Source organism: Saccharomyces paradoxus (genome assembly GCF_002079055.1).
Source record: "Saccharomyces paradoxus strain CBS432 chromosome XII sequence".
Taxonomy (NCBI): domain Eukaryota; kingdom Fungi; phylum Ascomycota; class Saccharomycetes; order Saccharomycetales; family Saccharomycetaceae; genus Saccharomyces; species Saccharomyces paradoxus.
In genome coordinates, this window is record NC_047498.1 from 805,656 (window position 1) to 831,542 (window position 25,887).

Sequence of the window (25,887 nt, forward strand, 5' to 3'; positions counted from 1 at the left end):
TTAACCATTTTTACCAGTTTTTTTTCACTTGGACCCAGTTTTTACCTGCTTTCTTAGCGCCCTTCATTTTTTTTTGTTTTTGGCCTACAGATTTGGCAATGTTTATACTCTAGAAAAAAAAGAAAACTCATAATGCTGAGATACTTTATCCGGAAAGAACGTGCATACTTTGTCGAGGACTGAAGTCTACTATTTAAAAAAGTACATTGAATTGATGCCATTTTTTATTGGACATAGTACTCATAATTTAAAAATATGAAACGGTTTCTGCTAAGTCGAAGACAAAGACACCTTCGTGAGATTTGCTTTCATAATATAAGTCTCTTTAAGGCCAATGGTGACTCCAGGTTGATCAAAGAGCACGGTGATGGATTTGTACCATGCTTCTTTGTCTTAGAATCTATAAAAGGGGAATTGCTTTATGTGAGTGAGGTGCAATCGGGTTCTTTACGTGAACTTTGTTTCCAGGAATTACCGAAACTTACTGGTGCATCTACTATGATTATACTAAAATTGGTAGGACTCGTTCCCAATGAGATTTTGTGCACCGTAAGTTTGGATAAAAATGGTATAATTGACGACAAATGGTGCGTTTTATGTACCTACACGATAGATCTTAACAAGCTACACCCCGTAAACGAAGACACAGTTCTAATCACAGGTACCAATGCACCAGTACTTCACTTGGTAGATGGGCCTTACACGTTACCTACAGAAAATACTAAACCACTAAAAGGCCCTGTCGGTTCGCATAAAAGGAATATAAGTCAAGTCAAGATCAAATATTCGTTGACATATAGTTCTTTACTGAAATTAAGCAAACTATTAGAGTACTCTTCCCAAGTACATGAAGAAATCAATGAAATTTCCAGCAAAATAGAAGAGGGCTTTTTGTTACATAAAAATCAAAATCACTGGTATATGAGAACTGTACAAAAGTCCATAGAGACACTAGAAAAGGAGGTCCTACAGAGGAAAAAAAACAAGAAAAATATAGAAATGGCACGACTCGAGAATAATGACACTATCAACCATTCTAAAACAGAGATTTCCCTGATGTCACAGGATGAATCCATAAATGATGACTATGGAAGCATATATTCTAGATTCGTGCAAATCAAGGATAGACTGGATCAACTGAGATTTAAGAAACTGTATCAGCTGATAGGGATCTTCCATTCAACGGATTTATTTAATTCAGATAGAGGTTATATTTATTTCGAAAAGCCTTCTAGCATAAATGATGTTATTAGTAGACTCAAACTGAAACCCTTGAATATGGGAATATTACTTAGACAAGCCGGTGAATCAACAAGGCACATGGAATATGTAAATAGCCAGTTGGGTTATTATCTCTTATTTCTCCATTTAACAGCCACTCTAATCTTCAAGGCCCCTCTACCCTATAGATTAATGTATTATGGTAGTACGTCAGTAATCGACAGTCAGTATCCGTTGTATTTTACTGATCCAATGATCTCAAAGCATCAAGCAAAACTAATTAAAGCAATGCATTGTTTTAACGCTGACATTTTGCAATTTAAACAGATTCTAGAGAATTACTGTCTAACATAGACTGATAATCAAAAATCTCTTTTGGACTGCCATTTAACCTTTTCCATGTGTGTATATCATTATCACTTACATTAATTTCATAAATACGGATTCGTCTTTCTGTACCTCCATAGCCAGCATAACCACCTTCTCCACCTCCGCCGCCATAGCATAACCAAATTTGGTTTGAGGTAGAGTCATCTCGAAGGCAGTAATCATTACAATGGTCGTGTCCGCAACTGACGACATCCACACCCAGTCTGTCCAAAGTGGTTATCCCCTCAGAATTATATTTGGGTGCAGTAGCACCTTCTTTGTAAGTTCCAATGAGAGGATTTCCCTCTCCAGGATGTTTCTTCGATTCAATATTCAAATATTCTGGTAGCGGAATGTGAAAAAATGCCATTGAAAGTCCAGTTTTAAACTTCAAGTTTATATCGTGATAACTTTCAATGTACTTCCACTGCGATTCTTTAATCCAGTCGTACCCAGGATAAATTTTCCCAACCGTAGAGTATTTGTGAGAGTCCAGAAAATAGAGTGTACTTACTGGGACTTCAGTACCATTGTTTGAAAAAATCTGATAAACGTAATTACCAACACCGAATGTGTTATCGCGTGTATCATGTGGGCTGAACTTGAAAAGGGAATATGGTAGCGCTGAAGCCATTTCAGACAACTGCCAGCGTGTTAAGCTTCCTTCGTCATCGTGATTTCCCCATACCATTGCCCATGGAATTCCTCTTGCAATAACGGGTGCTACCGCCTTTAATAATACTGTTTCGGAGTCTTGAATGGATCTGTCACCCATGATTTGGTCACCAGTAAAAACAACCAACTGTGGTTTTTCAATGTCAAGAACTTGTTGAACGAAAGTTTCTGTCTTTGGATCAGCCTTGCAGGCTTCATGTTTTGGATATTCATCTATACATTCAGACTCTCCCACCCCCAAGTGGAGATCCGCTAACTGAACAATTTTGAACTTGCCTTCATTAGTTTCTTGCAGCCGTTGAGGTTCTGTGTTCACAGGGTGAAAACCAACGAATCTGTAAGTCAAGTAAGCAGGTTCACTGTAAGTGTATTGTATTAAGGGAAATTCTTTTTCAAGAGTCCAATTTGCTATCGGCTGGACGCAATCAACGCCAAACAGAATGTTAATATCGCTAACAAAACTCCTTTTTTGCAAAAGTTCTATGCTGATAGGCTCAAATGTGACGGAGACATCCATGAATTGCACCGATTTATCTTTAGGAAATTTAGAAATTTCAGTTACTGCGTCAATATTTAGCTTTTCTAGCTTAGGTCCGAAGTGGTGCAATGAAGCAAGGTATAATACATCGTAGTAAAGGTATTCAGATCTTCCGAACCACCTACGTCCAAAGGAACCTCTTAAGTCTTTATGAATTCTTCTCCTTTCAAAACCTAAGTTTCTATCTGTTAAACCTAATTTAAGTTCATGCCGATTGAAACATCTTTCGTAGAAACGACCAACATGAAAACATTGGTCATAGCCAATATTTACTACTAGTTTATCATCATATGAGAGTGCTTCTAGACCTTTATTTTGGAGCCACTGCTCAGCAACGGGTGCTATCGGGACAATGTAATCGATATCAGTATACTCTTTAATTTTTGGTGCCCGTAAGAAGTATAATAGAGCAATCACTACAAAAACTGACAAGTACAGTAGAAACCTTTGATACAGCTTCGGTAACCGAATCATGTTGATATATAGCCACGGGCCGGCCTTCAGTAGTCGAGTATGGAACTTGTATCCGAAGTTTCAGTGGTCTATAAAGATTGCTTTTTGAAAAAGATCGACACTAAACAAAGCTTGAAATTCAAAAATTACTCAGAGCTAAATATAAATCCAAATATAAGTAAAATAAAAATTGCTTTCTGCTCAGTTTTATATGAGGCAATCTTTTGAATCATGGAACAAAAGGGACATATAATTAAGCAAATCCTATATAAAAATCCTTTAGTGATCCTCTTGTCCATGAGGCTGCTCATGGTGTCTTCTAGAGACTTCTTCATCACTTAGCTGAGGCCTGTGGCCGCCCGTTCTCAATAACCCACCAGCTGTATTTTCAACTGGTAATCTTGCGCTGGGCCTTACGCAATGGGGCTTGCGTAACTGCTCAAAGTCCATTAGTTTGGTTTTCCCTCCCCCCTTTAAAGCAATCTTTGGATTCTCGCCCAACTTTTGTTCTACTTCTTCTATATTTTGAGTACGTTGTTTACTGCTATTATTACTATTATTACCTGCCATTATAGTTCTGTTATGCTGCCCTCCCCTTGTCCTTCATAAACTAGCCAGTATTAAAAGCCTTTTAAGGTGCGAAGCCTTCGTCGCGATGGCTTTAAACAGTTGAAAATATCATATATACATATATACATGCATAAAGAGAGACAACTTAAATGGAGCTGGAAAGATCGCCAGTAAACGAAGTATATATGGAGCAGACTCAAATACCAGAGGGTACTGACCTACTAGTTGGTGATAAAAAGGCTAATGATTTGCCTTTTGTGGAGTTATTTCTGGGGGAGATAGACTGTACTCAATATCTGGATAGCTTTGTTCAATGCAACCTTGTCACGGAAGAAGAAATCAAGTATTTAGACAAGGATATTCTCATTGCTTTGGGGGTAAATAAAATAGGAGATAGACTCAAAATTTTAAGGAAGGCCAAATCATTCCAGAGAGATAAACGTATTGAACAGGTAAGTAAATTGAAAAACCTAATGGAAAAAGTAAGCTCACTATCCACTGCTACACTATCCATGAATTCAGACTTAATTCCTGAAAAGCATTGTGTTATATTTATTTTAAACGATGGTTCGGCTAAGAAAGTTAATGTAAATGGTTGCTTTAATGCAGATTCTATTAAGAAGAGGTTAATCAAGAGATTGCCACATGAATTATTAGCCACAAACTCCGACGGAGAAGTAACTAAATTGGTCCAGGATTATGATGTGTTTGTGTTAGACTATGCCAAAAACGTACTACATTTGCTGTATGACGTGGAGCTAGTCACCATTTGCCATGCAAACGATCGAGTTGAGAAAAATAGACTAATTTTTGTTTCCAAAGATCAGACGCCAAGCGATAAGGCTATATCTACATCCAAAAAATTATACCTGAGAACATTGAGTGCATTAAGCCAGGTTGGGCCATCCTCATCGAATTTGCTGGCACAGAACAAGGGGATTTCGCATAACAGTGCTGATGGGAAACTACGGATTGACAGTACAGAAAAAGACAGAATTAGACAAATTTTCAATCAAAGACCTCCCAGCGAGTTTATTTCTACCAATTTGGCCGGATATTTTCCTCATACAGATATGAAAAGATTGCAAAAGACAATGAGAGAATCATTTCGCCATTCAGCAAGACTAAGCATCACTCAAAGAAGACCCTTAAGTGCAGAATCAAATAATATCGGTGACATCCTGTTGAAGCACTCAAATGCTGTTGATATGGCGCTATTACAAGGATTAGACCAGACAAGATTAAACAGTAAACTTGATACAACTAAAATTCCGAAGCTTGCTCATAAAAGACCGGGAGATAAAGACCCCATATCCGACCAGTTGGAATTATTAAGCGTTGAATCTGGTGAAGAAGAAGAATATGATTTTCTTGGGGAGGACAGTGATATTGTTTCATTACCGACGAAAATTGCCACGCCCAAGAACTGGCTAAAAGGTGCTTGTATTGGATCAGGCAGTTTTGGAAGTGTTTATTTGGGTATGAATGCTCACACTGGTGAACTAATGGCAGTGAAACAAGTGGAGATTAAAAACAGCAACATCGGTGTAAGCACAGACAACAATAAACAAACCAAATCAGATGAAAATAGTCAGCAGGAGGAACAACAAGATAAAATAGAAGATGCTGGCGCGGTAAGTCATCCAAAAACCAATCAAAATATCCACAGAAAGATGGTTGATGCTTTGCAGCATGAAATGAATTTACTGAAGGAACTACATCACGAGAACATTGTTACTTATTATGGCGCTTCTCAAGAAGGCGGAAACCTAAATATTTTTCTGGAATACGTCCCTGGGGGTTCGGTTTCCTCCATGTTGAATAATTACGGTCCATTTGAAGAGTCACTGATTACTAATTTCACGAGGCAAATACTAATCGGGGTTGCGTATTTACATAAGAAAAATATTATCCACAGAGATATCAAGGGTGCAAATATTTTGATTGATATCAAAGGTTGCGTAAAGATCACTGATTTTGGTATTTCAAAGAAATTATCACCTTTAAATAAAAAGCAAAATAAAAGAGCTTCTTTGCAGGGTTCTGTATTCTGGATGTCACCAGAAGTGGTCAAACAGACTGCTACTACTGCTAAAGCAGATATATGGTCTACAGGATGTGTTGTTATTGAAATGTTTACCGGTAAGCATCCCTTCCCTGATTTTTCTCAAATGCAAGCGATCTTCAAAATAGGTACAAACACTACCCCTGAGATACCTTCTTGGGCTACACCAGAAGGAAAGAATTTCTTGAGAAAGGCGTTTGAATTGGATTATCAATACAGGCCTAGTGCTCTTGAACTGCTGCAGCATCCATGGCTGGATGCACACATAATTTAAAAGAAGGCTATCTATTAATTTTTTAAGGCGACTCAAGTACTCTGACCGAATCCTTCATCAAATAATAAATACACATATATTATATTTAGTGACATTCATTGACAAATTTCTGCTATTTACCTTCTTCTTTTTGATTACGCTGATTGAGCAACTATAAATGACAATTATGGAAAAAACCGACTAACTACAGTATTCAGGTTTTCATACTCGAAGAAGAAAATCAAGTGAGATAGTCTTAGTGAAAAAAAAACCTAACCGCACCAATAAAAGCAGAAAGAAAACAGGGCCCTTCTTTGCAACGTCATATCAAACTATTGATATCTTCTCAGCAGTTCATTCGAGGAAAAAAAAGGTAGCTGGACAAAAACAATGATATAATCCATAGCACTTCATTCATACGAATGATTCATTATCCAATTTTTCTCATAGGATATAGTCATTTATCAAATTGATATTGGAAAGTTTGTAAAATGCTTATTTATGGAGACCACAGTTCGCCTGTACCTCTAGAAGCATAAACCGTTTTATTAAAATTAGTTTTGATAATTTCTCTACCGTTTTCGCTTTCTTCCTTAGTGCCATTTTTAAGCATCATATTATTAAACCTTTCACTCTCTCTGAAAGATTTATCATTCATGTCCTTGGATAAGATTGAATCTACGTCAACAATCGAACAAGAAGGAATGTTACACTGCATTGCCATTTCCCGAATTTGAGGATCTTCACTAATTAAAAACCAATGTAGCCCCTCGTTCCCTTCCAAATAGCATTTATAAATGCAACTTTTCAGCAAATTTTTTAATCTTTTGGGCAATTTTGCAACATTTATCTTCCCAGAACTATCATTATGTTCCATAACATCTGACCATAAAATAATGTCTAAAATTTCCGGAAATTCAATAAAAACTTTCAAATTAGCATATTTGGAATCATCTAATCTATCAATAAACTTCAAGGATTCCCGAGCTGCGAAACTTTTACGTCTTTGTTGAAGAAAGTCCAATTCATTTAATGTAAAGGTTGGAATGTAAAAGTTCAAAGTCACAGCCTCAGTACAGTCAGAACACCACCTCTTGATGTTACCTAAACCCTTTTCAAAAGCCGAAGCATCTATAATGAAATTATACTGTGTCATTAACCTGCTTTTTGAGGGAGCCAAAACTGGAAAGAAAACAGGTGCTTATGTTTCACGTTCAAATGATATTTGCAGTAAAAGTGTCCTTTCATAACACCATAACACTAACTGTTTAAATTGAGCGCTCTTCAATGCTACTTCAGATCGATTTCTAAGAGATTATGAAAATTCATCACGTTTGACGAGGGTATCGAATTTTTCAGTTTCAATTGGAAAATAATGGCACACATCAGATTATTAACGATGAGATGGATTTATTCTTGTACCGTTCGTAAAGCTAGCGAGTATTCACAATAACCATAATCTACCAAATGCCTCAAAAACCACTTAAAGTTACCAAGAAAGCCAAGGACCCACGTAGGGTCACAAAGAAGCAGAAAAATTTAAGAAAAGCTGCCCCATTGCAGTTAAAATCAAAAAAGAAATCTTTACAACATCTAAAGAAATTAAAGAAGAGTTCCTCTCTTACCGAAACCACTGAAAGATTAGTTGCGAGTAAAGTTGGGCATTTGGAGTTGTTGAGAGGTACTAGAAAAGAGTTGGAAAAGAGTAAGAAAAACTCTAAATGATTTCAGGTGAATCACATTCACCTACCCTTGAAAAGGTATTTCTTTTCGGGTAGGGACTATCTTGGGACATCTCATCAAAATTTTTTATATCCGATTTGATCCTAGTATTTGTATATTAGCTTTGTAACTTCTTAGTTATCCAATAGAAAAACGGCGTTGCTTTTTTGTTTCCCGCGAGAAATCTAGCAATATGGTGAATCAAGTGCTGATGCCACAGTTTGCAGAAAAATTGACACAGCTTTGCTATTTAAGCAGACGCAAATGTTGTGGAATTATGTATTTCCAGATTGGCCAGAAAGAGGAGTACACTATTGCACATATATATATAAAGTAAGTACAACATCAAATAATGTCCGCGTTTGTTACTAAAGCCGAAGAGATGATCAAATCCCACCCATATTTCCAATTATCCGCAAGCTGGTGCCCCGACTGCATCTATGCTAATTCTATTTGGAACAAATTCAACGTAAAGGATAAAGTGTTCATTTTTGACATTGGTTCTCTTCCAAGGAACGAACAGGAGAAATGGAGAGTTGCGTTCCAAAAAGTTGTTGGTAGCAGAAACTTACCAACCATTATTGTCAATGGTAAGTTCTGGGGCACCGAGAGTCAATTGCATAGGTTCGAAACCAAAGGTACTCTTGAGGAGGAATTGGCTAAAATTGGGCTTTTGCCTTGAATAAGTTGAATCTTTCTATATTAATAAACAATACGTACATAATCGCCTCGGATATTTCGAAAACATGGGTGAGCAAATAAAACCATCCTATTTTTTTCCTTCTTCAATAGAATACGTGTCAGCACTTCATCATAAACTTTCTCTTTTTTAACGATAATATCTAGCGGTATGCGACTTGTTCCCCTTAAAACTGTCGAGATTATGCGCCTTTATCAGTGTCATACAGAAAGGAAGCACTCAAACAGCATGTCTTTTCTCATTCATCTTATAAATGATCAAACAATGGATATGCGTAGAAGTATCAATATCCTCGAAGATCAAACTTGGAGATATAATTAAAGACTGGGAGGAGAAATGTAAAACCATGGGCACTTCTTGAACGTTCACATTCATTACAAGAGACTACATGCTATCGACATTGAACGAATACCACGTCTAAATTATCACATGATTAGAAAATGTCTTTTCTGGGTTAGCCTAAGCTGTCCCGTTGGGATACGGAACTTCACCGCCACATAAACAATTTTATGTATCCTTTAGTGGTGAATCCATGCTCATCTATTCCGTTTTACCGTCGTAAGCTTACTCCTCACTTCTTCTTTCTTAGGGAGTTTATGAGCACAATAACTTTATTGGCTCAAGGCAGGACTTTTCTGCTCATATTTGATGGAAAGCTTAAAATTGATCCCAAAGGAAAAGATTGCACAATATCCACTCCTTAAATAGCCAATTCTGACGGGTTCTTTATTCTTATATGCATTCCGATTGAATATTAAAAGCAGCCGGACAAAACGAACATGAGCCTTTGAACTACTTCTCTTCCTAAAGACGCCCTTTTGCAATTTGACAATCTAAAAGCCTGTTAAAGGATTAAATGACATCCACAAGATAAAAGAAAATGTGCATGTTATTTTAATTAATGCTTGGTTGTTATGAACAGAGAATTAAAAAATTAAGGTCTACCTGGTTGTCGCTTCGAAGTCGCCGTCAGCATTGCGTTTTACTTTCGCTTGCAAAGTTTCTTTTCTCCTATGGATTGTATTTAACCCAACCATTCATAAAGGTGCTGAAAAAGGGCCAAGACTCACCAGCTCCTCCAATCGGTTACAACTCGAGTTATCCTTGAAGCATCTCATTTACATGTTCCAAGAAATGTAGCTGTTCGAAGTTTAATTTTTTTTTACTGTCATAAACATTAAACAAACATGATCCGTCTTCTATCTCGCAACTCAACGCTCACAAAGTGCAAGCAATGCAACACTTTGTTTCTAAATCCAGTCACTGAAAGACTTTCAATAAAAGCTCATATCATTATTCTTTATGCATTATATTGCTGGTAGAGTACATAGAACCCTAACTGAAATAAATGTTACCGTCAAAAATGACTGACGCAACTTTTTCTCAAATTTTTCTTTTCATTTGTCTTGAAAAGTTTTCTGCATTGAATAAATTGTTCTCTACTCTGAATATTGCTGCTATTCATATTTAGACTTCCGCATAATCAAAGTAAGAAAGTAAACCATAGGATACCATACTAATAATAAGTATGTGGACAAGGTGTGGTGAGATCTCCGCTGAGATTCGTTGAAAAAGTATTGGATAAGGGCGTACCTTTTCATCAGCTGCCAGTCGTTTGTCTTTCGTTTAAAAATTGCGCTAGACAAGTAAACAGGGATTGCTAAAGAATCAAAGTAACTTAACTCTAAAGTAGTATTCCCCTCATCTTTGAGTCTGCCTGTTGGAGGTCAGAAATATACTTAGAAGTAAATATTCTTAAGTTCGGTTGAACTTGGATATTGTTACAAGAGTTCTAGTCTTCGATACCATTTTTACGCAATTATAACCGCATTATTTACCTTTTCATCTTCAGTTTTTACGTTTGGGTTTATCCTGTTATGAAAAAACTGGCTTGATTTAAGGTGAAGAAGTGCGTAGGATTGTAACTCCTACGGTGGTAGGATACTTACAATTCTGCACTGTTTTCAAGACTGTTGTAGCCGATGGTAATTCAGAGGATGCATTTATCCGGCTATTTCTTCAGACGACCAAATGCGAGAGTTCGAAGCATAAGTTTAATACTAACGTTATAAAACATAGTAACAAGGTAAAAAATGACTCGTTCTTCTGTTTTAGCTGATGCTTTGAATGCCATTAATAACGCCGAAAAGACCGGTAAACGTCAAGTTTTATTGAGACCTTCCTCCAAGGTTATCATCAAGTTTTTGCAAGTTATGCAAAAGCATGGTATGTTTTAACTATTTTTCGATATTTCCGCACATGTTTTTCAATGTTTGCTTATCTTTCTTCAAGTGTTACCACAAGGATCGTCGAAGTTCATTGATGCGTAAGATGAACGAAGGAAAAATTATTGCCATTTTTTTACTCCGGGCTGATAACTAGATGGTGTGATCGGGCAGTATACTAATCTATACTGGACAAAGACTCGTAAAAGATGTTTTTTGTACTCAGTCCCATACTGTTTTTTAAGTGTCCGGGAAATTCAACTCCATGTGGAAATGCTTCTTACACGGTTATGGATTACATTTTACATGTAGTTACTATATCCATTACCGTTTACTTTTCCTCAAAATTTCACTCTTAAATTTTACAATGGCAAATTTTTTCTTTCACACAACTTAGACATCATCCTCTTGTTTTTTATGAAGTAAGCAAAAAATTGGAATTCACACAACTCAATGAAAAGCTCCAAGACTAACATTTACTCCTCATTTAGGTTACATTGGCGAATTCGAATACATTGACGACCACAGATCTGGTAAGATTGTCGTTCAATTGAACGGTAGATTGAACAAATGTGGTGTCATTTCCCCAAGATTCAACGTTAAGATTGGTGACATTGAAAAATGGACCGCCAACTTGTTGCCAGCCAGACAATTCGGTTACGTTATTTTGACTACATCTGCTGGTATTATGGACCATGAAGAAGCTAGAAGAAAGCACGTTTCCGGTAAAATCTTGGGTTTTGTCTATTAAGTAATTTTTAGTAATGGTACATATATATAATATTAATTCTTATATCCGTCTTTTCTCTTCGATTATTTTTTTTTCTCACCTTAAATATGCAAGGAAACGTACTTTTGCGTAATAGCGAAAAAGTGTTCATATTACATAATAAATGAAACCTTGAACATATGTACAGAATCGAAGAGAACCTTGAACTAATTTTGAGATTTTGCTAATAGAAAGCAAACATATACATGACAAAGAGGAGAAGCCTCTTTATGGTTGGTTCTACCTTTACAATAGATCATTTACCTCCAGAAATATGGCTTTGTATTTCGAAGTTACTCAGAACATCTGACTTGCACAACTTGTGTTTAATTAACAGAAGATTGTATTTAACAATTACAAGTGATGGGATTTGGAAAAAAAGATGCTATGACCGATGGATCAATCAAGAAAACTTGGATATTTTAACGGGTAATGATTACGATCCTATACCAGTTTCTCAATGGCATTCTTACTATTTACGAAGAGCAAAATGGGAAAATAAGATCTTTTCTTTATTATGGGAGTTAACTGAGGAGACAGACCCTCAAAACTTCAGGGAGAAATATTTATATATTCTTCAATTTCGGCATTACAAGCTGGCTACATTTCTCCATAGGATCGTCAAACAAGGTTACATCCCTGATAAAAGACCACTTGATTTAATTACGTACGCCAATTATCTGTTGAAGAATGTGCGACACAAGTACGTATTTCCATTATTTTATCCCACAAATACCGCTGAATTGAAAAATCTGAATAGCATGGCCTCAAAGGATGCCGAAATGGTATATCTAAGATTATCTGCAATTGATACGGCTTTTGATGACTTACTAGATGCCAGAGAATTTGTCTTGAATGGCATATGTTCCGATCTACTTCAAAAATATAAAAAGATACAAGAGTTTTTAAAATTACGGCCGGTGACTAGAATTTCAAAATTAATCTCAATCAGTACCGACTACCTCGACTGCTTTCCACAATTTCCTGACATAATAGATCAAACGAATGATAGGGCTACAGGAAGGAAGCTATATAGGGAAGATTTCATGTTACTAAGAGTATATTCCCGGGAGGGTCGAGGATATAAAACCATTATTCTAGCAATAATACAAGCTATTGCCAAGAGATATAACGTTGAATCATATCTTGCTCGAGATCATTTGGTGGTGTCTGAACCGGACTTTCCAGATGGACGGGCATTTGTTACCGTAAATGAGGATTTCCAGCCATACATTTTCAATAAAGAAGACCTCATGAGTGTCTGGTCCAGCAACTTCCCTAATGCAGCAAATTTTGAAAGTTCAGTCTTACCAGCGTTATTAGAACCAATATCGATACAACATCTGCTGACGGAATTCTTTCGTGAATTACTACGATGCAAGCCCAGGCCATTTGAGGGCTATCCCAATAGAGCACACGGATTACGCAATATGTTTCCATACGGTAAAGTGGAAGTTCCCAGAGATGTAACGATGTATTTTGCATTTATATACGATCTTTTTGATGGCATGTTCGAATCTGGAATGACAAATTTGCGGGGTCGGATGTTGAGAGATTTACTGAACTACGTTAATGCAAATAATTTCGGTGATTTAAATATCATTATCGGACAAAATGCTCTCAAGGAACCAAATGATTGCTGGTCCAATAAGAGGGATTATGTCCTTCTTGATGACGATAGTAAGATTGGATATTTCTATAAGGATATTGAAACCGAGGATACATTGTGTGCTTTAAATCAATATGAAGTGGACGGCAAGGTTTTTATAACAACAATAGATATCCTGGGTGATATAAGGGTACGCCTAGCCGAAGGGCTAACGCCTTTCCAGGGAGATTCTGATAAGTTGTGGGAGAGCTTTTCTTCCGTGGTTCCACGAACTGACTGGGGGCTTTTTTTTAAAGGCTACGACAAACAGAAGCATAGGATGCAATTAAGCGCTTACATACAGGAAAAGCTTTCCAATTTAGTGGATGGTGAACAGCCGTTACACAATTTATAGTAATATTTAATGAATTTTTCGGAAGTAGTATGCCTGACACATTCTACACCTTTTTTTATCAGCCCGAGCGGCCTTTCCTTAATTGTATATTCAATTTTTAAGAACATTAAGCTAAAAACATTGATTACAACGGCATCAAAAATGGGATTGCTCATTTTTTTATAAAATTTCCTTATATAATTACTTCATATAGAAGGAGAAAACAAACAGAATAAGAAACCAAAAGCGATGCTCAAATTAGGGAGACTTAACTGTGTTAAGTTGAATATCAACTCACGATTAAGATACTCAACGAGCCCCCAAGTGGCTAAAAAGGTCATTGGTATCGATTTGGGCACTACGAATAGTGCTGTTGCATATATCCGCGATTCCAACGATAAGAAATCGGCTACAATTATAGAGAATGATGAAGGACAACGAACGACACCATCAATAGTTGCCTTTGATGTTAAAAGTTCACCACAGAATAAAGACCAAATGAAAACTCTTGTGGGGATGGCAGCTAAAAGGCAAAATGCTATTAATGCTGAAAACACTTTCTTTGCCACGAAAAGGCTTATTGGCCGTGCATTTAATGACAAGGAAGTCCAACGAGATATGGCTGTTATGCCATACAAGATTGTCAAGTGCGAGTCCAATGGACAAGCATACCTCAGTACATCCAATGGTCTCGTTCAATCACCAAGCCAAATAGGATCTATATTGCTACAATATTTGAAACAAGTTTCAGAAGAATACCTGGGCGAAAAGGTAAACCTGGCAGTTATCACAGTTCCAGCATATTTTAACGATTCTCAAAGGCAAGCTACGAAAGACGCAGGCAAATTGGCTGGGCTGAATGTTTTGAGAGTTATAAACGAACCGACTGCAGCCGCATTAAGTTTCGGAATTGATGATAAGAGGAATAATGGGTTAATTGCGGTTTACGATTTGGGCGGTGGTACATTTGATATATCAATCTTGGACATTGAAGATGGCGTGTTTGAGGTTCGTGCTACTAATGGTGATACGCATTTGGGTGGCGAAGATTTTGACAATGTTATTGTAAACCATATCATAGATACCTTTATTATTGAAAACCCTGAAATTACACGGGAATTAATCACGAAGAACAGGGAGACAATGCAGAGGTTGAAAGATGTATCTGAAAGAGCTAAGATAGATTTATCACATGTAAAAGAAACCGTTATCGAACTTCCATTCGTATATAAGAGCAAACATTTACGAGTGTCAATGACAGAGGAAGAGCTGGATAATATGACTTTGTCATTAATCAACAGGACTATCCCACCTGTGAAACAAGCTTTAAAGGATGCCGATATTGAACCAGAAAATATAGATGAGGTGATTCTTGTTGGTGGTATGACTCGTATGCCTAAAATTAGATCTGTTGTAAAGGATCTTTTCGGCAGGTCTCCAAATTCCAGTGTTAACCCTGACGAAACGGTTGCTCTAGGGGCAGCTATACAAGGCGGTGTTCTATCTGGTGAAATAAAGAATGTCTTACTTTTGGATGTGACTCCATTGACGTTAGGGATTGAAACATTTGGGGGAGCGTTTTCGCCCTTGATACCTAGAAATACGACAGTTCCAGTGAAAAAAACTGAGATATTTAGTACGGGTGTTGATGGACAGACGGGCGTTGATATCAAAGTTTTTCAGGGTGAAAGAGGATTAGTACGTAACAACAAGTTGATCGGTGACTTGAAACTTACAGGAATCACACCTTTGCCTAAAGGTATTCCCCAAATATATGTGACGTTCGATATTGATGCGGATGGTATCATTAATGTATCTGCTGCCGAGAAAAGTAGTGGGAAAGAACAATCCATTACTGTCATACCAAATTCTGGATTAAGCGAACAGGAAATTGCAAAACTAATTGAAGAAGCAAATTCCAATAGGGCTCAAGATAACGCGATTAGACAAAGACTAGAACTTATCTCTAAAGCTGACATTATGATAAGCGATACTGAGAATTTATTTAAAAGATATGAAAATCTTATTTCTAGTGAAAAAGAGTTTCCCAAGATTGTAGAAGACATCAAGGCTCTGAGACAAGCTATAAAGGATTTCAAGGCTAACGAAAATGATATGTCAATTGATGTTAACGAAATAAAAAAAGCTACAGATGCATTACAGGGGAGGGCGTTAAAGTTATTCCAAAGTGCGACAAAGAATCAGCAGAAACAAGGTAAATAAGTGAACAAATACCAAAAAATAAACTTGTATAATAACGTGTATATCATTCGTTATAGCATATTTTGACGTAATTTTACTTTATACATATATATATTTTCTTCCCGTTTCAATTTTTCCGGCTTAAATAAATGTGCATGCATGTTTCATACATATTCTTTATTCTTATTTATCTCCCATGTATGTAATCTCCTACCTTTATAGTGATTTGTTCATGAATCTTCTCCTGGTGAAGGCCAACCAAAACTTTGAAGGATGTTCTTTGGAATCTGTAGAGCTATAGACTCTTTCCAACAGTCTCATTGCCAATTCTTGACGGAACTGCTGGATATAAGTCTTTAACAAATCCATTGAATTATGGTCTTGCACTGGAACTTGGTAAACATTATTCAGAGGGAAACCTGGCGTGCCCGGTAAAGTAAAATTGTCCAAGGCCACGTTGGTTAAAACTTTGACGGCTTCGTTAAACGATGTTGTTATTTTCAAATGAGCTAGGCAATCATTGATAAAGAGAATCCCATAGATGAGCACCCTGTCAGCGGGAGATTTGATTTCAAAATTCTTAAAGAAGGAATTGGCGCGGAACAGGTCCAAACACTCGTCGATAATATCGTAATCGGAATTGCTGGGGTATGCAGGACCCCTGAACTTAGTGTTCAAGGGCAGAAGCGCAAAGTTCCCTACCATGCGGTCAGTGCTAGGATCTACGGGGAAAGTCGAGTGATACGCAGGCATTAATTGATGTTCTGAGAAGTGGAAAGACTGCTAATATAAATGGATTTCCTTTGTTGATGTTGTCTTACTGTGCACCAACTATTTAAATAATCGTTATTCATATACTTAACCAAACGGCAACGGAAAGGATAGGGGTTCGTGGTGGATGATCCGCGCAACGGCCGAGCTCAGTCTCACTGAGAGAGAATGATAATGAAAACAATGGTATGGAAAGTCCGAGGTTATAAGGCTTGGAAGAAGTTTTAAAAGGGCGTTAGGATCAGTAAATACTGACGACCTAATTTGATAAAGTGTTGAGTCGACTAGGTTTTCTGGATTTTTTTGCTGCTTTTATAGCTATTTTTTTGTTTGTCGTTTGTGGCCATTAATATATTCATTCGCTCTATTAGTGTAATCGATTACAACCCTCTATTATTGTTGACTTAATTGGACAATCCATATCTTTTCCTGCGGCTATGAGCGAAACCAATGTTGACAGCTTAGGGGACAGAAATGACATTTACTCCCAAATATTTGGTGTAGAAAGGAGGCCAGATTCGTTCGCAACTTTTGATAGTGATTCGCACGGAGACATAAGTTCTCAGCTGCTGCCTAATAGAATTGAAAATATCCAGAATCTAAATGTTCTACTTTCTGAAGACATCGCTAGTGACATCATTCTCGCCAAGCAGAGGAGACGTTCTGGAGGCCAGGCCGCCATCAATGATTCTGATGTAACCAGTAGCGAAATGAAGGGGAAAAGCTCGAATTACATTTTATCGCAACAAACTAATATTAAGGAAGTTGCAGACACACAAAGTTTGTCAAGTGCTGATAATACGCCCATTAGTAGTCCTAAAAAGGCAAGAGAAGCCACATCTTCCCCTCCTATTGTTCATGCTAAATCAATGTCCCATATATATTCAACGAGTAATAGTGCTAGTAGACAAGCCAAGCATCATAATGACCATCCTTTGCCTCCAATGTCTCCAAGAAATGAAGTTTACCAGAAAAATAAAAGTACCACAGCTTTCGTGCCCAAGAGGAAACCTTCACTCCCGCAACTAGCACTTGCTGGTCTTAAGAAGCAGACCAGTTTTTCTACCGGAAGTACATCAACTACCCCTACACAGGCTAGAAAATCGCCTTTGCAAGGATTTGGTTTCTTTTCGAGACCAAGTTCCAAAGACTTGCACCAACAGCACCAACACCCCCAGCATATTCAGCATAATAATGTTAACAATCATAACAATAGTATTAATAATAATGGCGCACATTATCCCGTGGGCAGTAATAACAGTAATTATCCTCAACATTCACATTCTATATCGTCGAGATCTATGTCATTAAACTCATCCACTCTCAAAAATATTGCATCATCTTTTCAATCGAAAAGTTCTAGCAGTAGAAAAGTTCCGCAAAAATATGATATATCTTCCAACCCATTTTCAGACCCTCATCATCATCATCATTCTTCGAACGGTCACAATAGTCTAAATAATGTCCACGCCTCTGTAAACTCTTCAAGTACCATAGGAAGCTCGTCTAATATTGGTTTGGGCCTCAAAACGAGAGTTTCTTCAACGTCATTAGCTCTAAAAAGATACACATCAGTTTCAGGAACTTCTCTATCGTCGCCACGTAGAAGTAGCATGACACCTTTGTCGGCATCTAGGCCTGTTATGAGCGCTTCATCGAAGAAACCTCAAGTATATCCAGCTCTGTTGTCAAGAGTCGCCACAAAATTTAAAAGTTCGATACAACTCGGGGAACATAAAAAGGATGGATTGGTTTATCGTGACGCATTTACAGGACAGCAGGCGGTTGATGTCATTTGTGCCATCATTAGAACCTCCGATAGAAACTTAGCTTTGTTATTCGGTAGATCACTAGATGCACAGAAATTGTTCCATGATGTGGTATACGAGCACAGATTAAGAGATTCTCCCCATGAGGTTTACGAATTTACGGATAACTCAAGATTTACAGGGACAGGTTCTACAAATGCTCATGATCCACTGATGCTACTTCCAAATTCATCGTCTTTTAATTCGGGAAATCAGTCATACCCAAGTTCCGGAATAGTTCCATCAAGTTCAGCTTCCTCCTTGAATAGTGACCAGGCAACTTTGACAGGGTCGAGGCTACATATGAGTAGTTCAATGTCTCATCAAAAGAATCCTGCTGCCATTCATAACGTTAATGGTGTGTTTACATTATTGGCAGAATGTTATTCCCCTACGTGCACAAGAGATGCTTTGTGTTATTCTATTTCATGTCCAAGACGTCTTGAGCAACAAGCAAGGTTAAATCTGAAACCAAATGGCGGGTTGAAGCGTAATATATCAATGGCATTAGACGACGACGAAGAAGAAAAACCATCTTGGACAAGTTCCGTATCCAAAGAGGATTGGGAAGACTTACCAAAAAAGGAAATAAAAAGACAAGAAGCTATTTATGAAGTTTACATTACAGAGAAGAACTTTGTAAAATCACTAGAAATTACGCGAGATACATTTATGAAAACTTTGGCTGAAACAAATATTATTTCTGCAGATATTAGAAAAAATTTCATCAAACATGTTTTTGCACATATAAACGATATCTATTCCGTGAATAGACGCTTTTTGAAAGCTTTGACTGATAGGCAAAAAAGTTCACCAGTTGTGAGAGGAATTGGTGACATAGTTTTAAGATTCATTCCATTTTTTGAACCATTTGTCTCATATGTCGCTTCAAGACCATATGCCAAATATTTAATTGAAACCCAAAGATCAGTTAATCCCTATTTTGCTAGATTTGATGACGATATGATGAGTTCCTCCTTGCGACATGGCATTGATTCGTTCTTATCTCAAGGTGTTTCAAGACCGGGTAGATATATGCTATTGGTCAAGGAAATCATGAAATCAACTGACCCTGAGAAGGACAAAAGTGATTATGAAGATCTAAGTAAAGCCATGGATGCACTAAGGGATTTTATGAAAAGAATTGACCAGGCAAGTGGTGCTGCGCAAGATAGGCATGATGTGAAATTATTGAAGCAGAAGATTCTTTTCAAAAACGAATACGTTAATTTGGGATTAAATGACGAAAAGAGAAAAATTAAACATGAAGGTATACTATCAAGGAAGGAGTTGTCGAAATCGGACGGAACGGTTGTTGGCGATATACAATTTTATCTTCTAGATAATATGCTCTTATTCTTAAAGGCCAAAGCAGTTAATAAATGGCATCAGCATAAGGTATTCCAAAGGCCCATTCCACTACCATTATTATTCGCATGTCCGGGTGAAGATATGCCTGCGTTAAGGAAGTATATTGGAGACCATCCGGATTGTTCGGGAACTGTAATTCAACCAGAATACAATACGAGTAATCCTAAAAACGCAATAACCTTCTTATACTACGGTGCCAAGCAAAGGTATCAAGTTACACTATATGCCGCGCAATACGCTGGATTACAAACGCTTTTGGAAAAAATAAAGCAAGAGCAAGCAGCTATTATAAGCAAAACGGAAATGTTTAACGTAACGAAAATGAGCGATAGGTTCTTCGACTACACCAACAAGATTAACAGTGTTACTTCCTGTGATGGGGGTAGAAAACTTTTAATTGCTACCAACTCTGGATTATACATGAGCAACATTAAAAGACAGCAGAATAAGGATCATAGACATAAAAGCTCTGCTTTTTTTTCAACTCCAATCCAACTAGTGCAAAGAAATAACATTACCCAAATTGCGGTATTGGAAGAATTCAAGTCAATCATCCTTTTAATTGATAAAAAATTATACAGTTGTCCGCTGTCATTGATCGAAGCAGAAGGTAATGGGACATCTTTCTTCAAAAAGCATCACAAGGAACTGATCAATCATGTGAGCTTCTTCGCAGAAGGCGATTGTAATGGCAAGAGATTAATTGTGACTGCACACAGTTCATCGCATTCAATTAAATATTTTGAGCACGAACATCCATTGTTGGCTGAAAAAAATGGTAGTGGTGGCAGTAATAAAAGAAGTCTCAAGAAAAAAATTACTGAGGTTATTTTTGATTCTGAACCTGTTTCTATTTCATTTCTCAAGGCCAATCTATGCATTGGTTGTAAAAAGGGTTTCCAAATTGTTAGCATTTCGCAGAATGCTCATGAATCCTTGTTAGACCCGGCCGATACATCATTAGAGTTCGCACTAAGGGATACGTTGAAACCAATGGCAATTTACCGCGTGGGCAACATGTTTTTGCTATGTTATACAGAATTTGCTTTCTTCGTTAATAATCAGGGTTGGAGAAAGAAAGAATCGCATATTATTCATTGGGAGGGTGAGCCTCAGAAATTCGCAATTTGGTACCCGTACATCTTGGCGTTCGACAGCAACTTTATTGAAATCAGAAAGATTGAGACTGGTGAATTGATTCGCTGCGTCCTTGCTGATAAGATTCGGCTTTTACAAACAAGCACACAAGAAATACTGTACTGCTACGAGGACTATCGGGGGTATGATACAGTTGCGTCGTTAGACTTTTGGGGTTAGGACGGCATCGTATATAGACTTTATCCTTTGTTTTATTTAAAATAGGACATGCATAACTAAAGTTGTAAAAGGAGCATAATCATAAATACTAAAGAATGGTGACAATAGTGAATAACGACTCAAATAGTAATGTTATATAATAATACGAATAATAATTCATCGTCAGAGGGATTTGCACGCAGATAATTGATGACGCGAGAGGAAAACGCGAAATTTTTCTTCCCAAAACTTCGAACTTTTACTTCCGTCCACAAAGTGAAAAATTTTCATAAAATTTTCCAGATTGTGAATAAACAAAAGGTTGGCTTACGCATTTGGCTTGTCTTTTTTTTTTTTCATTCACTACCTGGTAAATAATTGTATAAAATATTTACTTGGAGGCCTCTATTTATTATTTAGCCTTGTTTGAAGTTTTATTAAACTTATTACCCCAGTTAGGTACTGTGTATTTTCAGCATATTTGGTGTCTTTTTATTTGGTCATTGATTGGTTTTTGACAGCTCTTCACTCGCTTCAAGCTTACTTCCTAGTTTATTTATTTGGCTTTTTCCGTTTGTTTACTAAACATAAAGAGTTATGAATACTACCACCTCTACTGTTGCAGCAGCAGTTGTCGACCAGTTCCAGTCTTTGAACTCTTCCTCTTCATGCTTCTTGAAGGTTCATGTTCCTTCCATTGAAAACCCATTCGGTATTGAATTATGGCCAATTTTCTCCAAGGTTTTCGAATACTTTAGTGGCTATCCAGCAGAGCAATTTCAGTTCGTTCATAATAAGACTTTCTTGGCTAATGGGTACCATGCGGTTGGTATTATTATCGTCTATTACATTATCATCTTTGGTGGCCAAGCTATCTTACGCGCCTTGAACACTTCTCCATTGAAATTTAAACTGCTCTTCGAGATGCACAACTTGTTTTTGACCTCTGCTTCACTAATCTTATGGTTGTTGATGCTAGAACAGTTGATTCCTATGGTTTATCACAATGGTCTATTCTGGTCCATCTGCTCCAAGGAAGCCTTCGCACCAAAATTAGTCACCCTTTACTATTTGAACTATTTGACCAAATTCGTAGAATTGATTGACACAGTGTTTTTAGTATTGAGAAGAAAGAAACTACTGTTTTTGCACACTTACCACCACGGTGCCACCGCTTTGTTGTGCTACACTCAATTAATTGGTCGTACTTCTGTTGAATGGGTAGTCATCCTACTGAATTTGGGTGTTCATGTTATCATGTACTGGTACTACTTCTTGAGTTCGTGTGGTATTAGAGTTTGGTGGAAACAATGGGTCACTAGATTCCAAATCATCCAATTTTTGATTGACTTAGTATTTGTTTACTTTGCTACCTATACATTCTATGCCCACAAATACTTGGATGGTATTTTACCAAACAAAGGCACTTGTTATGGTACTCAGGCCGCTGCTGCTTATGGGTACTTGATTCTAACATCTTATTTGCTTTTGTTTATTTCCTTCTACATCCAATCTTACAAGAAAGGTGGTAAAAAGACAGCCAAGAGGGAATCAGAAGTTTCCGGCTCCGTTGGATCCGGTTCGTCTACTGGTGTCAAGACCTCCAGCACTAAGGTCTCTTCCAGGAAAGCTTAGATGGGAAGCGAGAACCTTTGATAGCGAATGAAAAGAAAAAAAAAAAATTGGATGTAAACAATTTCTTTATATTAAATATGTACGATAAATGAAATCATTATTATAGAAATGATAGATTATTGACTAGGTATCTCTCCTTTTTTCATTTTTTTTTCTTGGTTACTCAAAGAAATAATAGCTTACAGTGAGGAGTAGTGATACATTACAATTATAGAATAAAATTATATAACAGCTGAATTTTAGAACAACGGACTTTGGGTTTCCTTTGTATGTCTTATGGAAGATATTGACTTGCAGTTTGTAAAGTGTCCAAATCGTAATCCACTTTACTTGCCACAAATTGATCATTAAATAGCTTAATTTTGATAATTTCTTGGGTCAAATCAGGATGCACTCTGGGAATGAAGTCATTTAAAAATGAATACTCTTCTCTGATTGAGGAAGATGACTGGCATTGCATTATCTTGAATAAAATTCTAATTATCGGCCCAGCATCATTATCTAAGTATTGGGACCAGAATGCGCTACACACAGGAACATGGATATCCAGTAACTCTTCGATGAAGTTCATTGGTTGCTCTAACTCCCCGATAATAGAGTCCTCTGTTATTATTCTTTTCTTGAAACGGCCACTGTCTCTAATGAAACTGCTTTGTTCGCAATACGATCTGTACGATATGGGCACGATGGAATTTACCGTACTTAAGTAATCATATAGGTCCTCTTGGATGGTTTGTAAAAAGATAGTATCTATTTCCTTTGAGATGGTAGAGTCCGATAAAGGATGCGTATCGCTGAGAGAACCAAATGATAGGTTATTGTTGCTGTTCTGTTGTTGCTGTTCCGGTAAGACAGAACTTTGTCCACCAGTAGGATCTATATCTATTCTTGACGCAGGCGTGTTCGAATTCGAGTTGTTGTCGTTGTCGTCATCATGTTCGTTATCGTTATTATCGCTGGTGTTGCCGTTTCTATTATTGACGTTGTTCGTCTGACTATCAGCGTGAATGTTCATGTTGCTATCGTTAGAGGCGCTGTTATTATTGTTCACGTTGCCTATTGTATGTAAATTCAAAAATCTCTTTAATAAACTGAAAATTAATGTGGAAAGTTTATCTACTATTTCAGAAAGTGAAATGGTATGAAAAGAGTATTCCAAGACTTCTCGCTCGAATAAAATTGCAGGACACAAGAACATTGCTAAAAGGTTCATATCATCTGAAAATAGAATCGTTTTGAATTCTTGAATTTTGGTCAAAAATGCTTCAAATGGTGCAATTAACCGTTGAAATTGTAAGCTGCTCAGAGTGGATAACAAATGCTTTTCAATAGACATTATGGCAAACAAAACATAGGTAAAGTTTAAGCTTTTGGAAGAAGTAAAGAACTTTAATACTCTATTAATGGAATTCAAAGTAGTTAATAAGTAGTCTGTTATTTGAAAGTCAATTTCGTTGAATTTTTCGATTTGAATAGAAGATTGATATTCTTCTATAATGGGACGTAGATTCAAAAAAGTTTGCAGTGAAACGGTGGCGGTAGAGTAACGGGATAAATCGAACTTTGAACAAACGAATTCAAATCCAAATTTCTCACACAATGAGCGGAATTTATCTAGTTGCCACGAATTAGATTGTAAATCATCCAAAAACGAATTGATCCTGGAAAAAATGGAATTCGAAATATCTATATTTGATAAATCTATTAAGGAGTCTAATAAAGTCAATGGTTCTTTGGTGGATGATGATTGTGTTGAATGCGTAATATCAGCGGATTTAGGTGTACCGAATAATGGTAATATCGCGGAATTTATTATGGATATAATACAGTTGTGGTAATAGTTTTTAGCATTCGTATTCGTATTGGGGAAAAAGGGCTGGTTATCCATTACGTTCAATAGATCTATTATTTGAGATCTTGGTAAAGTAATAGAAATTACAGTATTTTGTAAACCAGGCAACTCTCGTGAAATTTTGAGCAGTTGAGCTGGAATAGATAATTTGGGGTCATTGTTATATTTGTGTAAATTTTGGATAATAAGTGGTAAGGTCTTCACTTGCGAATGAAAATCATCGTAGTACTGAATACTCAATATAGATATCGTGTTGTTCCAAACAGAGTGGCTTAAGGAGAAAAAATTTATTTTTTGCATTTCATATAATTGATTCTTCAACCTATTTGATAATTGATTAGATCTGTCCGTTGGGTCCATTAATAAGAAATTTTTGTCGATAATCAACGACAAATCCGAGTTGTTACGCAACGCCGTCCTCTGAATGATTCTATCAAGATTATATGCGATGGACCTGATGGTATTCAATATCAAGTCATGGTCAATGAAACTCAGCGAGTTGGCATTTTGATTAATCAAAAGGCGTACGGCAGTGTTGTCTACGAACGACAGGGGCAAGTTTTCAGACGCAATTATGATCGCAAGCGACTGCACGAGGGGCAAGGCCATTTCTCTTTCCCTAGTCCTCTTCAAAAAGTCCTCGTCTATTTCCAGTAGATTAGCAATACTATTCGTTGTAGCGCCACCGCCTTGATGGTTCTTCAAAGGTGGCCTGGCCATGAAAGTAGAGCCCGCTTCTACGCCGCTCCACCCGCTATAGTAATTGGCATTTGGGTCTATCTTATGTGTGCTCCACAAATGGGCCAGGGAAGCCTCTGCCATGCTTGCGCTGTTTCCTTGCCGTCTAATTATCACATCGCAGTACTTGCATTTTACTGCCTCCAGCATCTTGTTTGCACCCAGGAAGTGGCCCAGGTAGCGTGATTTGTCTCTGGTCAGCATATACGCGGGCACCCATTCGCTACCATCTTCTAGTAACGACTCCCCTTCCTCATCTCTATCTCCATCTGTATCCGTATCTGTATTTGTGGCCGTAGTAGCCGCCGTCGCCGACGATACTGTTGAATTCATGGGGGGCAACACCAACCCCCTTTCAGCACTCTGAACCTGTGTGTCCATTGTTCCTATATGTGCTCTCGTGTTTCTCTATCATGTAGCTACTATTAGCAAATTCTCTCTCACATCACTTGATGGTTCGTGTTATGTGTTGTTTATTGTTTGCTAATCCCAGTCGCGCTTTTCTGGCCGTATGAAATGACTATACGGTGAATAATTGCGCCATTTTTTCACCGTTGCGGTGTTTTTTTTGTAGCCGTTGGAAGCATGGCAGTACCATCTGGTGCAAAGCAACGGTATAAAGAAGACAGGTTGTTGGTCAGCGCTGCATGCTAGTGACAAAAAGTTAGTTTC

The 25,887-nt window shown here is 37.3% G+C and overlaps 14 protein-coding genes across 14 annotated transcripts; 9 read left to right on the top strand and 5 right to left on the bottom strand.

The window, feature by feature from the left end:
• Positions 1-255: 255 nt before the first annotated feature.
• Positions 256-1,384, top strand: VPS38 (Vps38p; the record flags this gene model as incomplete). Its single annotated transcript, XM_033912204.1, has 2 exons — positions 256-1,329; positions 1,376-1,384. The coding sequence occupies 2 exons, from the start codon at positions 256-258 to the stop codon at positions 1,382-1,384; spliced, it is 1,083 nt and encodes a 360-aa protein (XP_033768095.1).
• Positions 1,385-1,540: 156 nt separating this feature from the next.
• On the bottom strand, positions 1,541-3,277 carry DCR2 (phosphoprotein phosphatase; the record flags this gene model as incomplete). The annotated part of the gene is made up of 1 exon (XM_033912205.1): positions 1,541-3,277. The coding sequence occupies one exon, from the start codon at positions 3,275-3,277 to the stop codon at positions 1,541-1,543; it is 1,737 nt and encodes a 578-aa protein (XP_033768096.1).
• A 258-nt stretch (positions 3,278-3,535) lies between these two features.
• SPAR_L03730 (uncharacterized protein) lies at positions 3,536-3,826 on the bottom strand (the record flags this gene model as incomplete). The annotated part of the gene is made up of 1 exon (XM_033912206.1): positions 3,536-3,826. One exon carries the CDS (start codon positions 3,824-3,826, stop codon positions 3,536-3,538), a length of 291 nt encoding a protein of 96 aa, XP_033768097.1.
• A 149-nt stretch (positions 3,827-3,975) lies between these two features.
• Positions 3,976-6,165, top strand: STE11 (mitogen-activated protein kinase kinase kinase STE11; the record flags this gene model as incomplete). Its single annotated transcript, XM_033912207.1, has 1 exon — positions 3,976-6,165. One exon carries the CDS (start codon positions 3,976-3,978, stop codon positions 6,163-6,165), a length of 2,190 nt encoding a protein of 729 aa, XP_033768098.1.
• A 478-nt stretch (positions 6,166-6,643) lies between these two features.
• NMD4 (Nmd4p) lies at positions 6,644-7,300 on the bottom strand (the record flags this gene model as incomplete). Its single annotated transcript, XM_033912208.1, has 1 exon — positions 6,644-7,300. One exon carries the CDS (start codon positions 7,298-7,300, stop codon positions 6,644-6,646), a length of 657 nt encoding a protein of 218 aa, XP_033768099.1.
• Positions 7,301-7,611: 311 nt separating this feature from the next.
• SPAR_L03760 (uncharacterized protein) lies at positions 7,612-7,869 on the top strand (the record flags this gene model as incomplete). Its single annotated transcript, XM_033912209.1, has 1 exon — positions 7,612-7,869. The coding sequence occupies one exon, from the start codon at positions 7,612-7,614 to the stop codon at positions 7,867-7,869; it is 258 nt and encodes an 85-aa protein (XP_033768100.1).
• A 349-nt stretch (positions 7,870-8,218) lies between these two features.
• Positions 8,219-8,548, top strand: GRX8 (glutathione-disulfide reductase GRX8; the record flags this gene model as incomplete). Its single annotated transcript, XM_033912210.1, has 1 exon — positions 8,219-8,548. One exon carries the CDS (start codon positions 8,219-8,221, stop codon positions 8,546-8,548), a length of 330 nt encoding a protein of 109 aa, XP_033768101.1.
• Positions 8,549-10,659: 2,111 nt separating this feature from the next.
• On the top strand, positions 10,660-11,542 carry RPS22B (40S ribosomal protein uS8; the record flags this gene model as incomplete). Its single annotated transcript, XM_033912211.1, has 2 exons — positions 10,660-10,792; positions 11,283-11,542. The coding sequence occupies 2 exons, from the start codon at positions 10,660-10,662 to the stop codon at positions 11,540-11,542; spliced, it is 393 nt and encodes a 130-aa protein (XP_033768102.1).
• A 224-nt stretch (positions 11,543-11,766) lies between these two features.
• Positions 11,767-13,563, top strand: MDM30 (SCF ubiquitin ligase complex subunit MDM30; the record flags this gene model as incomplete). The annotated part of the gene is made up of 1 exon (XM_033912212.1): positions 11,767-13,563. The coding sequence occupies one exon, from the start codon at positions 11,767-11,769 to the stop codon at positions 13,561-13,563; it is 1,797 nt and encodes a 598-aa protein (XP_033768103.1).
• Positions 13,564-13,791: 228 nt separating this feature from the next.
• SSQ1 (Hsp70 family ATPase SSQ1) lies at positions 13,792-15,765 on the top strand (the record flags this gene model as incomplete). The annotated part of the gene is made up of 1 exon (XM_033912213.1): positions 13,792-15,765. One exon carries the CDS (start codon positions 13,792-13,794, stop codon positions 15,763-15,765), a length of 1,974 nt encoding a protein of 657 aa, XP_033768104.1.
• A 195-nt stretch (positions 15,766-15,960) lies between these two features.
• ARC18 (Arc18p) lies at positions 15,961-16,497 on the bottom strand (the record flags this gene model as incomplete). The annotated part of the gene is made up of 1 exon (XM_033912214.1): positions 15,961-16,497. The coding sequence occupies one exon, from the start codon at positions 16,495-16,497 to the stop codon at positions 15,961-15,963; it is 537 nt and encodes a 178-aa protein (XP_033768105.1).
• Positions 16,498-16,952: 455 nt separating this feature from the next.
• ROM2 (Rho family guanine nucleotide exchange factor ROM2) lies at positions 16,953-21,011 on the top strand (the record flags this gene model as incomplete). Its single annotated transcript, XM_033912215.1, has 1 exon — positions 16,953-21,011. The coding sequence occupies one exon, from the start codon at positions 16,953-16,955 to the stop codon at positions 21,009-21,011; it is 4,059 nt and encodes a 1,352-aa protein (XP_033768106.1).
• Positions 21,012-21,587: 576 nt separating this feature from the next.
• On the top strand, positions 21,588-22,625 carry ELO3 (fatty acid elongase ELO3; the record flags this gene model as incomplete). The annotated part of the gene is made up of 1 exon (XM_033912216.1): positions 21,588-22,625. One exon carries the CDS (start codon positions 21,588-21,590, stop codon positions 22,623-22,625), a length of 1,038 nt encoding a protein of 345 aa, XP_033768107.1.
• A 274-nt stretch (positions 22,626-22,899) lies between these two features.
• VID22 (Vid22p) lies at positions 22,900-25,596 on the bottom strand (the record flags this gene model as incomplete). The annotated part of the gene is made up of 1 exon (XM_033912217.1): positions 22,900-25,596. One exon carries the CDS (start codon positions 25,594-25,596, stop codon positions 22,900-22,902), a length of 2,697 nt encoding a protein of 898 aa, XP_033768108.1.
• Positions 25,597-25,887: the final 291 nt, after the last annotated feature.